General features: G+C 38.5%; 1 protein-coding gene across 1 annotated transcript in view; it reads left to right on the top strand.

Moving 5' to 3' along the window:
• Window positions 1-2,353: 2,353 nt before the first annotated feature.
• chchd6.S (coiled-coil-helix-coiled-coil-helix domain containing 6 S homeolog) overlaps window positions 2,354-15,554 on the top strand; it is a gene marked incomplete at its 5' end in the record, with an annotated part of 240,562 nt that continues 227,361 nt past the window's right edge. The window contains 4 exons of the mRNA XM_018259891.1: window positions 2,354-2,557; window positions 8,614-8,767; window positions 8,853-8,916; window positions 11,725-11,869. Coding sequence (XP_018115380.1) covers window positions 2,354-2,557; window positions 8,614-8,767; window positions 8,853-8,916; window positions 11,725-11,869 — 567 coding nt within the window. The remainder of the gene's footprint in view (window positions 2,558-8,613; window positions 8,768-8,852; window positions 8,917-11,724; window positions 11,870-15,554) is intronic.

The raw sequence follows: 15,554 nt of genomic DNA, 5'->3' as shown, positions 1-15,554 counted from the left end.
AACAGATATGACCCATGTGCCCTCCTTCAAGTTTCTGATTGGTTACTGCCTGGTAACCAATCAGGGGAAACCAAGAGAGCTGAAAAGCAGGAAGTAGTGTTCTGGCTATTATGTTACACATCCAGTCCTTTGCGTATGCAAATTAGGGGTGGGAAGGGGAAAACATTTTTTACTACCTTTTATGACAAAAAGTCACGCTATTTCCCTCCCGCTCCTAATTTGCATATGCAAATTAGGGTTCAGATTCTGTTTGGCCAGGCAGAAGGATTCGGCCGCATCCGAATCCTGCTGAAAAAGGCTGAATCCCGAACCGAATCCTGGTTTCGGTGCATCCCTAGTTCTTAATGGTAATTTTAAGTAATGTGTTCATGTAAAAAGAACAAAACAATATATATATATATATATATATATATATATATATATATATATATATATATATATATATATAGTGAATAAAGTACCCCCTCTTGTAAAATATAAGGATATTATTAGTTACCGAGGAGTTTCATGACCATATAAAAACACGAGGCCGAAGGCCGAGTGTTTTTATACAGGTCATGGAACTCCGAGGTAACTTCTAATATCCTCATATTTTACAACTGGGGGTACTTTATTTATTATAATACACAAATTTTAGTGAGTCATGTGACAGAAATGACATCACTACTCACCGTTTATAACTGATGACATCACTACTCACCGTTTATAAGGATATAATTTACAGGATATTCATGGCTTTTGTGTATTATATATATATATATACACTGTCCCAAGGTGCACACCGTTTCCATTGTTAAAGACCTGGGTGCCTGCCGGTATGTAATAGAGTCAAATGTAGAGGATAGCGGCACTCACAGGATTTGCGACAGATTCAAGGTTGGAAAAATCTTTATTGAAGCTTGAGCTTCAATAAAGATTTTTTCCAACCTTCAATCTGTCGCAAATCCTGTGAGTGCCGCTATCCTCTACATTTGAATATATATATATATATATATATATATATATATATATATATATATATATATTCATATGACAAGAGAATATCCTTTATTATGAAGTACAAGTCGGGGGGGGGGGGGGAGAGCAGGTCCGGACTGAGAATTAAAATAGGCCTAAATACTGACTTTCTATGGCACCTTATAGCAGCCCCTCTGGCATTTGCCAGAACCCACAGATTGCCCCCCCCCCTTGGCCCTATATGTAGATACCCATGAACTCTGGATTTGTTGGGAGCTCTAAATTTAGATTGGTGTGGGGTCCAGTAACATCAAGTTACCCCACTGAGCTGTTCCATATATTGCAAAACCAGCATTGATTTTTAGTCAGAGGGATTCCAGGGCAATAACCTCAGCTTTACTTGTGAGAGCATACCTCCCAACTGTCCCGTTTTCAGAGGGACAGTCCCTCTTTTGACAGCTCAACCCGCAGTCCCTCGTTTGTACTGGAAAGTCCCGATTTTCTCTGCGTTGAACAGCCAGAAAAAAACCAATGTTTCTAACTTAATTGGCTTTTGGCAGAGAGCCTAGAACAGCCACAGCTGCGGATAAGATACTTTTGTAACAATTTCTAGATAAGCAAATAAGTAATTGTAACAATATAAGATAACAGGTCCCTTGGGAGAAGTCACAGCTTAAAGTGCAACTCACTTTCATTAGCAAAACTGTAATAACTGAAAAAAACTCCCACAAAAATGTGTTCAAACTTTCATAACCTGCCAAATGTTGTAAAATGAACATGGTAATTAGGGGGTGGCCACAAAAAATGGGCGTGGTCAAAGGTCAACAACACGAGTATTGGCATGAACCCGATGTTTTATTTTTATATATATATATATATATATATATATATATATATATATATATATATATATATATATATATTATTATTATTATTATTAACATGTATTTATATAGCGCCAACATATTGCGTAGCACTGTAGAGTAAATGTGATTATACAACTACATCACATGAATTACATACATAGAATATATGGAGTAACAAACATCACAATCAATACAGGTACAAAAAGGTGAGGGAGGCCCTATGCATAGGCATACAGTCTAAAGGGAAGGGAGTAATACACAAGGTGTGGGAGTGGGCAAGATCGAATTAAGTGGGTGATTATATATATAGTTTTTGCTGTATGTTCATTAAACATGTGTAGACGTTAATACTGTGCACAATAGATAAGTCAATAGTACATAGAGCTACAAAACAACCAGCCTTATAAATCATAGACAGACTGGCAATATCCCCACACAGCACCGCGCCCTCACAGTTTTGCCAGAACTACAACTTCCAGAAGACGAAAAGGGAACGGCGCCGCTCCTGATTGGTGGAGGCCGCCTAAAACGCTACAATTGGCTATTGTATTTTATTTTCCGCCAATGACCGCCGAGTGACTCGCGCATGCGCGTGGGTGACTATTCTGTTTCAGGGCAGCTGTCTGGAAGTGGTTGCCTTGGTATTCATCATGGGGGGCAGTGAAAGCACCGGGAGGAAGGTGTCCTTCGGGATGGATGAGGAGGAGAGGGTGCGGGTGCTGCGAGGAGTCAGGGTGAGAGGAAGGGCTTAATCATGCGCTTATTGTTGCTGTGCTTGTGGTTGGGGGCTGCTGCATCATTGTGCTTCTGTGACCATGACACTCGCTCCCCTCAGGGGATGCTGGGAGATATCACGTGCTTCTTAGTGAGTGAGAGTTTGTGGCGTGGCCACCCCTGTTCTCTGCTGTGTACCAGAAACAGAACGTATCTTCTACTCTGAGCAGGTTGTGGGTGAGACGAATGGCTAGTGCAGACGAACTTTGGCTCTCGCATTTCTGCAGAACTACAACTCCCAGAATCCTGTGCCAGGGAAGCCAAAGGTTGCCTGATTTTGTTCTACTGCAATTATTGCATCTCATAAAAATGCAGTTATGTGAATGGGCCTAATCATTATATTGCTTTTCTCTACACCCCTTTTCAAGCTGGTATTGCCAGGGCCTTAAATAATAACATGTGCCTCTGTTCATTAAAGGAGAAGGAACGCTAACGAAGCAATTGATTGCCAATAGATTAGCCACAATAGTGCAACTATAACGCTATATTTATTCTTTAGAATGCTTTTCCATACCAAAGTTAACGGCTCTAGAAGCTCTCTTGTTTGTTTAGGATAGCAGCTGCCATATTAGCTTGGTGTGACATCACTTACTGCCTGAGTCTCTCCCTGCTCACTCATAGCTCTGGGCTCAGATTACAGCAGGGAGGAGAGAGGAGCAAACTGAGCATGCTCAAGGCCAAGCCCTGGAGGTTTAAGCTGAAAACAGGAAGTCTGATACAGAAGCCCATGAGTACACAATAGAAGGAAAGAAATGCTGTTTTTCTTTTGACAGAGGACTCAGAGCAGCATTACTTTTAGGGTTTACTGGTGTATTTATATAGACCTTTCTGATAAAGCTTAATTTGTTTTAGCCTTCTCCTTTTAAAAGGTTGGTTCACCTTAAAGTTAACATTTAGGGGCAGATTTATCAAGGGTCGAATTTCTAAGTTAAAAATACTTAGAAATTCAACCATCGAATTGAAATACTTCGAATTCGAATATTGAATTCGAACTTTTTTCATCGAATTTGGGTATTCTGCGGTCGAAGTAAAATCGTTCGATCGAACGATTAAATCCATTCGAATCAAAAGGTTTTATAGTACGATCGAACAATTTTACTTCAACTTCAAAAAACTTAGAAAAATGCTGTAGAAGGTCCCCATAGTCTAACATAGCACTTCGGGAGGTTTAATTTGGCAACGTATTGAAGTCGAAGATTTTTTAAAGAGACAGTACTTAGATGATCAAATGGTCTAATATTCGAACTATTTTACTTCAAATCGAATTTGAAGTGGTAGTATCCTATTCGATGGTCGAAGTATCCAAAAAATTACTTTGAATTTTGAATTTTTTTACTTCGAAAATTCTCTCGAATTCACTTCGACCCTTGATAAATCTGCCCCTTAGTATGTTATAGAATGGGTAATTCTAAGCAGATGCTCTTTAAGGTTACAAATGTATAGTCATTTCTACTTTTTATTACTTGTCTTTTTATTCAGACCTCTCCTATTCATATTGCAGTCTGTTATTCAAATCAATACATGGTTGCTAGGGTAATTAGGCCCAGAGCAGCCAGACTGCTGAAATTGCAAGCTGGCGAGCTGCTGAATAAAAAAACAAAATAACTAAAAAAAACCCCACAAATAATAAAACAAAATGAAAACCAATTGCAAATTGTCTCAGAATATCACTCTCTACATCATACTAAAAGTTAATTAAAAGGTGGATGTTTGAACGCCTGTTACTATCCAGCTGTTGTTGAACTACAGCTCCTAGTACCCGCTCTGATAATTCATTTTGAAGGTAGCATGCTGCATATACTTGCTATTAATTCTAACATAAAAAATTGTACATAATGTAATGAAGTTTTTTTTTTTTTGGTCAAAGGCGGAGCTCAAAGGGGGACTGGAGTTTACTTTACTCTACTTTAAAATTCATCGGGTCACTGTTGTCATACATTTATATTCCATTTGTTTTTCAGCCTGGTAAGCATCAATGGAGGCCCATGACACACTTGTACTAACCTGTGCTTGTATAGTTAAATGCCAGATTTCTCTTTAAAGAAGAATGGAAAGGTTGTATTTACTAGAAGCTACCAAAAATTAGACACTCTACAGTGAACAGTCCAACAGTTCTTGTAAACATCAAAACAGAGGTACAGGTATGGGACCTGTTATCCAGAATGCTCGGGACCTGGGGGTTTCCGGATAACGGATCTTTCCATAATTTGCCTTGTCTACTAGAAATTAATTTAAACATTAAATAAACCCAATAGGCTGGTTTTGCTTCCAATAAGGATTAATTATATCTTAGTTGGGATCAAGTACAAGCTACTGTTTTATTATTACAGAGAAAAAGGAAATCATTTTTAAAAATGTGGATTATTTGGATAAAATGGAGTCTATGGGAGACAGCCATTCCGTAATTCGGAGCTTTCTGTATATCGGGTTTCCTGATAAGGGATCCTATACCTGTATAAACTCAGCCATAGGCATTTTTAGTACCTGGTATTTTGTGCAATAACCTGAAATTTGTAACGCAAGAGTTTCATTATCGGAAATTTGTCAGATAATTCTTTTGTGCTCTTGTGTATTTCCCTCTAGTGGTGATATACTGAAATTGCATATCAACTGCCACCCAGACACAAAAAGCTGTATAATAAAAGTCCTTTTCAAATTAAACATGAAATCCAATTTAAAATTTTCATTAAAGCATTCATAGCTGTTGTAAGCTCATTTAATAATCTCAGCTGTCAATCAAATATTGTCTGCCCCTCCTCTATAAAATGCCTATGATAAGGGGGAATGCTTTCCCGAAACGCGTAAGGCGATATTGTTACCCATGATACAATAAACCTCTTAATATTTATCCGGAGTGCCGCCTGTACTACTTCTTTGGTGCCCCTCCTCTATGGCTTTGGCTTAGGCATAGAGGCGGGGCAGACAATTCATTTCACTTTCCATTCAGCACTTCCTAGATGTCACTGCTCTCCCCACATTCCCCTGTTCTCTTCACCGATTCAAATAATTTATATATTGTAATTAAAGTTAATTTTGCTTGACTAATGTGATAAAATAGGATTTTGATTTTTTTTGGGGTGACGGGTCCCCTTTAAAAGTACAAGGTACAAATAATGAGGCAATTAATAATTTAAACGCTGTATCTTAAACCTGTCATACTGGTTCTTTTTACATACTTGTTAGTTATATTTGGTAACGGAATCCATAATTTTTAAATAAAAACGTGTTCCATATCCATCACAAAAGATTTGACAAAAAATTTGCCTTGATTAACATATTCAGATTAACGCAAATTAAACCACATTAAAGTGGTTGTTTACCTTTATATCAACTTTACGTATGATGTCTATTTGAGAAAATTTGCAATTGGTTTTCATTTATTATTACATGTATTTTTTGAGTTATTTAAATTTTTATTCAGCAGAACTCCATTGGTTGCTGGGGTCCAAATTACCCAAGCAACCATGCATTGATTTGAATAAGAGACTGGAATATGAACAGGATAGGCCAGAATAGAAACATGAGTAATAAAAAGTAGCACTAACAATAAGTTTGTAGACTTACAAATAATTTGTTTTATAGATGGGGCCAGCAACCCCCATTTGAAACCTGGAAAGAGTCAGAAGATGAAGGCAAATAATTCTAAAACAATTAAAGGGATTCTGTCATGATTTCTATGATGTAGTTTGTATTTCTAAATTACACTGTTTACACTGCAAATAATTCACTCTACAGTATAACATTTCATTCCTAAACCAACAAGTGAATTTTTTTAGTTGTAATATTGGTGTGTAGGTGCATCTCAGGTCATTTTGCCTGGTCATGTGCTTTCAGAAAAAGCCAGCACTGTAGGATGGAACTGCTTTCTGTCAGGCTGTTGTTTCTCCTACTCAATGTAACTGAATGTGTCGCAGTGGGACCTGGATTTTACTATTGAGTGTTGTTCTTAGATCTACCAGGCAGCTGTTATCTTGTGTTAGGGAGCTGCTATCTGGTTACCTTCCCATTGTTCTGTTGTTAGGCTGCTGGGGGGGAAGGAAGGGGGTGATATCACTCGTAAAGAATGACTGAAGTTTATCAGAGCACAATTCACATGACTGGGGCAGCTGGGAAACTGACAAAATGTCTAGCTTACGCTTCTGAGAAAAGGATTTCAGTGCAGAATTTTGCTGGAGCAGCACTATTAACTGATGCATTTTTAACAAAAAAACATGTTTTCCCATGACATGTTTTTTCATAAAAAGAAAAAAAAAATGAAGGCCAATTGAAAAGGCGACTAGACTTGGCCATTCTATAACATAATATCCCCTTTATGTAATATAAGGCACTAAGTTTGCCCAGCAGCAGTAACACATAGCAACCAATAAGATACTTGCATTTAAACAGGTGACTAGTGAATGCTATCTGCTGATTGGTTGCTATAGGTTACTGCCCCGGGCAAACTTAGTGCCTTTTATTACATAACACAATAAAAAGGAACCACCCATTTAACGACACTGGCCCAGAGGGGGATTTTAAGTGTTGCTCCCTGCATTTATTAATAAACCAAATATGCAGGGCCAAAATGCCCAACCCAGGACCTTCTGAGAAGCTCCTGTGCCTCATGTCAACTATGATGTTTTTGGGGGTTTGTCACATCTCCTAGCCACCTCCAATAGGAAACAAGGACTGAACAGACTCCTAGAAGCTACAAACCAGATGTAGAGACACGTTGAGCAATATAGTGCCCGTGTAGCCAAATCATAGCACTGTTCTATCAAGGACCCAATAGTTATCTATTGGTATATATTTATATTGGTTTAACAGCCTTTCATGAAACTATAATGTTTGATTTCTATGACCATTCAGTAGTCCCTTATTTTCTTAGGTCTGTTCCATTTATTTACTTAGAAAAAATGTATATAGCCGACTGTCTCTACTTCTATTAATCCGCCCACAATATATATTTTGGATGACAGGTTCTTGACATTTTTCTTGATGTAAAGTTCAAGGGGTATATTAACTGTATTTATAGGTCTTAACATTTTTGTTGTTGCCAGAAATGTAGTTCACTTGACAGTAATGAAGGTTTATTTCCATCGCTCTTAGAACGTCTTTTAAATGACGGCTGGTGATTCAGAGACAAGAAATAGCGACTTCAGCTTTCCAAGGCTCTGTTAACACATAGGGGCACATTTGCATAGGGTCGAATATCGAGGGTTAATTAACCCTCGATATTCGACTGTCGAAGTTAAATCCTTCGACTTCGAGTATCGAAGTCAAAGGATTTAGCGCTATTCGTTCGATCGAATGCTCGAACATTTAATCGTTCCATGGAACTATTAAATCATTTGAATCAAACAATTCGAAGGATTTTAATCCTTCGATTGAACGAAATTCCTTCAATCCCAAATTTGTTAGAAAGTTTATGGGGACCTTCCCCATAGGCTAACATTGATGCTCTGTAGGTTTTAGGTGGCGAAGTAGGGGGTCGAAGTTTTTTTTAAACAGACAGTACTTCGACTATCGAATGGTCGAATAGTCGAACGATTTTTAGTTCGATCCTTTCGATTCGAAGTCGTGGTCGAAGTAACCTATTCAATGGTCGAAGTAGCCAAAAGAACACTTCGAAATTCGCAGTATTTCTGGTCAGGTGATCTCTGAGGCAGCACACAGACCAGCCCAAAATGGTGGTTCAAGGCAAGAGATGTAAAAGGGCAATATTTACTTAAATATATATTCCAGTTTGATAAGATTCTTTAATATGCCACTTAATTTGATATCTGTTGCTCAAGTATTCATTTTGGGGGTATAGTTTTCATGAACTAACTTAAACCACAAAAATAAGGCCTCAGCGTGAACGTGTTATACTTTTTTATTCTATCAGTCCATAGAGTCATGAAATATTCAACCCCTACATCATTCAGAGCAGAAGCCAAAGTAAAACATAGAATCTTCAGCTTTTTGCACAGAAGTCCTTATGAATTTTTTTTTTGATTCTGTTCATCTCTAAAACATGTTTACTTTCATTGTGCAGCTCTCTGATGAAGTTGTTAATCGGATGAAAGATTCCAACTTGCCTTCCAAAGACCAAAGTACATCGGCAGCCTCAGGGACAACTTCAGGTCCTACAACCTTCCCTTCTAAAGCTGGGCCTTCAGCAAGCCATTCAGCCAGCACATCAAAAGATGGTAATGCAGAGATTATCTGGTCTATGTGGAAGGTTTGTGGGGTATAAATGCAACTCCTTTTCATATTCTGTAATATATATTGCAGGTGTTCACAAGCCAACAGCAACAGGTGTAGGGCACCAGTATGCAGAGGAGGATCTCTACAGGAGGTAAGCCTGGCTGAATTTCTAATAGTTAATGCTATGGACAGACAGCTTTCAACTCTAGATGTTGCAGAACTGCAAATTCTAGAATTCCAGAGTCAGTCCAACAGTGTCAAAGTTTGCCTGTCCTGGGCTTGTGCTCAGTTGACAGAATTATAATAGTCTGCTGCATCACAATTTTCCTGTGTGGTCTCTTGCAGAACTTGAGACTACCCTTATACTTTACTTGGTCCAGGGAGTGTCATTGCCTTTGTGTATGGTAGGTCAGAAAAGGAATATGACCTGTGTGTGGGTAATCATGGGTGAATGATTGTAGATAAAAGTAAAAATAATACATACAGAGGCCTATTTATCAAAGGTTGAAATTCAAATTCATGTGAATTTTTTAAAGAAAAACTATACCCCCCAAACAATGTAGGTCTCTATAAAAAGATATTGCATAAAACAACTCGTATGTAAAACACTGCTTCAAGAAAATAAACCATTTTCATAATAATATACTTTTCTAGTAGTGTGTGCCATTGGGTAATCATCATAAAAAAAAAATTGCCATTTTAAAAAATAAGGCCACCCCCTGGGATCGTACGATTCACTGTGCACACAAACATACCAACAAACCATACTTGTTCGATCACATGAGCCAATTAACAGACAGAGTTGTGTCTTTTGCTTCCACACTTCTTCCTGTTACAGTTAGAGTTGTAGTATTTCTGGTCAGGTGATCTCTGAGGCAGCACACAGACTATCAGGAAATGGTGGTTCAGGGCAAGAGCTGTAAAAGGGCAATATTGCCATTGACTTGTACATGAACGCGGCAGGTTTTAGATGGTGAATATTCGAATTAGTGCTGGTTTCATGATCGAGTTGTAATAAATCTCAAATAGAGGGATTAAAATTTGAATGTGCGAATTTTTAAACTCGAAAATTTGAATTGACTATTTGATCCTTGATGAATCTGCCCCATAATGTAACAATTGTTAGTTATTTACAGTATATGCACCAGAAAGGCCTACCCGAAACATTCCAGATGTTCATGTGCGCTCTTGTGAGCTGTACCTTTGTGAAGTGAAGAGTACAGTTTGCACTTGGAAGTGACGCAGGTGCTCCATGTACACTGTATATGTTGTAAGGGGTGCGATGTTGCACTTCTTAGGAGTATATTTATCAAAGAGTGAAGTCTGAGATCACCACAGTAGAGTCCTGCGCGGGTCCATTTTTTGGAACCCGTACCCTGCAATCCGCAACCCGCATTCATACCTGCTTGGACCCGCTACCCGACCCGCAAGTACCTTATCCGCAACCCAGACCCGCTGACCATCAAGAATCAGGAAGTGCTGTCATTGTAAACTGGAAGTGACATCATTGGAAGTAGGCGTGATCAGAAAAATGCAGTAAAACAGGAAGTGCTGTCATTGTAAACCAGAAGTGACATCATCAGAAGTAGGCGTGATCAGAAAAAAGGAGTAAAAATCATTATTGAGAAGGCCCGCGGTCCGACCCGCAAACCTGCAGAACCGCCGACCCGCGTCTATACCCGCACCCGGAAATTCTACCCGCAGGGTACTGCAGGTTTTTTTCAGTGGGTACCCGACACACTGCAGGACTCTACACCACAGTCCACTAGAGTGAAGTTCCGCCACTCTCCATTAGTTTTTAAGGGATTTTTAAAGGTGTATTTATCAAGGGGTGAACTTTCACTTTCACCCACTGATAAATACTTTTTTAATATCTCATAAAAATGAATGGAGAGTGGTGCAATTTCACTCTAGTGGACTGTGGTGATCTCTAACTAAACTCTTTGATAAATATACACCTTTAGTGACCCTGCATTTACAACTATAACGTGTTAATACACCAGCGAAGAAAACGCATTTCACTGCCTTCTGCCCCAACTTTGGAATGCACAGGTACAGCAAAATTCATTAGAATACATTGAAAAAACCCCCCACAAATTAAACTTTCAAATTGCAAAGTCTTTATTAAGAAATAACTATGAAAACTCCGCTTGCGCTCCTCTTCAGTAAAGGTGACAATTTATCGTGAGGCGCTCAATTTTTCCTCCCTGGCTATCTCCTTTAAGAAAGGCAGGGTGGAGAAATCGAGCGCCGCACGATTAATTGCTCGATTGCTTTCTGAAGAGGAGCACAAGTGGAGTTTCTGTAAGTTATTTCTTAATAAAGACTTTGTGATTTGAACATTTAATCAGCCTTATATTGTAACAATTTTTGTTTTATGCTACTGGTCCTTTAACTAAAGAAGTAGCTAAAAATGTTGTACAGTATGTTTTGTGATTCTGTACCAGCCCAAGGCAACCACAGCCCTTTAGCAGTAAAGATCTGTGTCTCCAAAGATGCCCCAGTAGCTCTCCATCTTCTTTTCTGCTGATTCACTGCACATGCTCTGTGCTGCTGTCACTTACTGAGCTTAGGGACCCACTCACAATATACAGTACACATAGACTAGAAATGTCACAATATAAGGCTGATTAGTAATTAATACAGATAATTACTACATGGCAGCACATAAACCAGTGCAATTAGCATCAGAATTTAATAATCAGCCCTGTAGCATCAGCTTATATTACAGGGGAACCTCATTTTCTGCTGGATAATTAGTGACGACCCCTAAGCTTAGCTTCTCAACAGCTGCTCAGAGCCCACTGAGCATGTGAGTGTCACAGACACCTTCCAAGATGGTGACCCCCTGTTTAGTTGTCCTTTAAATTCAACTTGTGGCCTAATTGCTTGCTAAATTAATGTACTGAACCCTTTATTGTAAATGAATTTGTAATGAGCTGCTGTGTCCTTGCTCCAGGTATGAGAAGGAACAGGCCCTCATCCAGGAAGAGCTGGCTCGTCTTGCAAAGAGAGAGAGGGAAGCAGCCCACGAGAGGCTGAGCTCCTCCGTTTTGCGGGAGAAGAACATCACCAGTCAGGAGCGCAGAAAGGCTGAACACTTGGTGAGTCTGCACTTCTTTGGCCTCTCTTTGGTGCTCTTTTTTTTTTTTTTAAGAGCTTAAATCAGCGTTTGTCGTTTCTGGCACAATTCACATCCATCGCTTTAGACATCGAAATTAGATGTGAAATGGGCAAATGTACATGTGGCTTTTCAATGTAAGATTAATGACTCTATCAATATAATTAAGTACGTTGTCAACAGAGCTCACAGCTGATTATTAATGGTAGCTGCATTCATACATAAGGTAAATGTATTTATAACACCGTTCAGGGTCGCCATCAAGGGGGACGGTCGTCCCAGGCACGCAGGTTTTTGTTGGCTTAAAAGTTGGCTTAAAAGTCGCCGCGAAAAGTCGCCGCGAGTCAAATCGCGGCGCTATCGCCTAGTGTGGCCTTAGCCTTAGTGCCGATAAATATGAACACCGTGATTATAAATGCTTCATTTTATTTAGTTTTGTAATTGCTTTGGCCTCCCGGCATTTAAAGTATTGGCATGCCAGATCTGTTCTGTGCCCCGGAGCTTACGCGCACCCCTCAATCACCGCTCTTAGCTCCCAGCTTTTGATTTATTAAGAAGACAAACAAGCTGTGTTGAGGGCAAATTGAATTTTTGTGTGATCAATGTGCAAATCATGCCCTCCTTAACCAACATTTGTATTATAAGACAGAATCATGGAATCTGACACTTGCTAAGTACTGCTTGGCTTGCTTTTTAAAGGGGAATTGTACAGGTATGGGACCCATTATCTGGAAACCCATTATCCAGAAAGCTCCGAATGACGGAAAGGCCATCTCCCGTTTAATCAAAAAATTCACATTTTTAAAAATAATTTCCTTTCTCTCTGTAATAATAAAACAGTACCTTGTACTTGATCCAAACTGAGATATAATTAATCCTTATCGGAAGCAAAACCAACCTTTTGGGGTTATTTACCGTAATATTTACATGATTTTCTAGTACATTTAAGGTATGAAGATCCAAATTACAGGTCCCATACCTATACAAAATATTTAACAAAATCATATTTTGCACATTGATTTCCATTAAGTAGATGTTCCTAGTGAATATTTCTATATACACGTATGGGACCTATTATCTAGAATGCTTGGGAACTGGAGTTTTCCGGATAAGGGATCTTTTGTTAATTTGCATCTTCATTCAAAAGTATTATTCTAAACATTAAATAAAACCAATAGGATTGTTTTTCCTCTAATAACAGTTCAACAATTAATTAGGCTGGAAATGTTACACCACTTCTGAACCACCCACTGCCACCAACAAATCAGTAAAGATCTGTGCCTGTAAAGATGCCCCCAGTACCTCTACATACCCTTTCTATTGATTCACAGGACATTCTCTGGGCTGCTGTCTGTCACATAAGCTTAGGGACCAACTCAAGCTCTATTTGCATATGCAAATTAGGGGCAGGGAGGGAAATCACACTTGACTTTTTGTCACAAAACAATGAAGTAAAAAATGTTTTCCCCTTCCCACCCCTAAATTGCATATGCAAATTAGGATTTGGATTCGGGGGTTCCAAAAATATCCAAAAATAGTGGATTTGGTGCATCCCTAACATTAAAGGGCATGTAAAGTCGAAACATACACATTTCTTATTAAAGTGGAAGTAAAGTCTAAAATAAGGCTAGAAATGCTGTATTTTGTATACTAAATATAAACATGAACTTACTGCACCACAAGCCTAATCAAACAAATAATTTCAAAGTTGGCTACAGGGGGTCACCATCTTGTAACTTTGTTAAACATCTTTGCAAGACCAAGACTGTGCACATGCTCAGTGTTGTCTGGGCTGCTTAGGGATCGTCATAAACAAAGCTGCTTGAGTTTTGCATGGCTGAGAAGTAAGGCGGGGGCTCCCCCTGCTGTTCATAAGTATGATTGTTTCCCTGCTCAGCAGTTAGGGACCGTCTGACAATTCCTATCCACAGCAGTAAATGAAGGGAGAATTTTGCTGCATACAGTCAGGTTTCTTCTAAAAACTGTACACATTTTTTAATTAAAGTATATTGGAGATAGGTTTCTTTTTCATTAAAGAAAGTAAAAATGGGATTTTATTTTTTTGCCTTTACAACCCAAAAGGCTGGTTCTGCTTCCAATAAGGATTAATTATAACTTACTTTGGATCAAGTACAAGCTACTGTTTTATTATTACAGAGAAAAAGGAAATAATTTTAAAACATTTGGATTACTTGATTATAATAGAGTTTATGGGAGACAGCCTTTCTGTAATTCGGAGCTTTCTGGATAACGGATCCCATACCTGTACACATTTTCCATTTATGTTTATTAATTCATACAGATTCACATTAGATGAAAGCACAGAAACTCTGCAACAGCTTTGATAAATAAACAATCCTGTAACATCACCTTCTATGACAGATGTAACCTCACTTTCTGATAAGGCTTTCATGTTTTCCCACAACCCCTAAGCTTAGTTTCTCAGCACAAGCCCAGAGCACACTGAGCATGTGCAGTGCTGCTGACACTTAACAGGTGGCCTAACGAGATCCGAGATGTCGAGCTGCTGTGGGCAATTTTGAAGGCCTGAATCATTACTGTTAGGCTGCCATAGGGCTGACACCACTTTGGGAGGTAAAGTAATTTCAGTATATAAAATAAAGCATTTCCAATCATCTTCTTTGTAGGGTTTTATTTTCCTTTAAGTTCAAGTGCACCATAGATCCTACTAAAGTGCTTGCTTCACTTTTTATCATTGTAGCTGAGTCACAAAATATATTTCTAATTTATGTAATTGGATAATGCTTCTAAAATAGTGTATATGTTTTAGAAAGCATGAATATGCATAAAGTTAATTTACAAAAATATGAGGTGCATCTAGCAACAGATACATAACTACTGTTGAAGGGTCAAAATGTGTGATGCACTGACACTTGGTTAGTCATCTAAACCACCAATGCCCATTACTACTGAGCCTTGTTTATCCATACCCCATCCCACTCAGTATCCAATTTTTATTGGGGTCCAGTGGGAACAGAACTTGGGGACAGTCAGATCTGCTACTATTTAAGGGGTTGTTCACATTTAGCTATGATGTAGAGAGCGGTAGTCAGAGACAATTTACAGTTGTTTTTTATTTTTCGTTTTTGAGTTATTTAGCTTTTTATTCAGCAGCTCTCCAGTTTGCAGTTTCACCAGTCTGGTTGCTAAGGTCCAAATTACCCTAGCAATCATGCACTGATTTGAATTTAAGTGAAATTTGAAAAGGAGAGGCCTGAATAGAAAGATGAGTAATAAAAAGTAGAAACAACAACAATTTGTAGCCGTAGAGAGCATTTGTTTTTTTATATGTGGTTAGTAACTCCCATTTGAAAGCTGAAAGAGTCATAGGAAAAAGGCAGATACTTCAAAAACTATAAAAAAAAAAAAAATGAAAGCCAATTGAAAAGTTGCTTAGAATTAGGCATTATACAGGAATGGGACCTGCTATTCAGAACCCTCGGGACCTGGGGTTTTCCAGATAACAGATCTTTCCGTGATTTGGATCTTCATACCTTAGGTCTACTAAAAATTATTTAAATATTAAATAAACCCAATAAGCTGCTTTTACTTCCAATAAAGATTAATTATATCTTAGGTGGGATCAAGTACAAGCTACTGTTTTATTATTACAGAGAAAATGAAATCAATTTTAAAAATCTGGACAT

The sequence above is a fragment of the Xenopus laevis genome, chromosome 4S (assembly GCF_017654675.1).
Source record: "Xenopus laevis strain J_2021 chromosome 4S, Xenopus_laevis_v10.1, whole genome shotgun sequence".
Taxonomy (NCBI): Eukaryota; Metazoa; Chordata; class Amphibia; order Anura; family Pipidae; genus Xenopus; species Xenopus laevis.
This window is presented reverse-complemented; position numbering and strand designations above follow the sequence as displayed.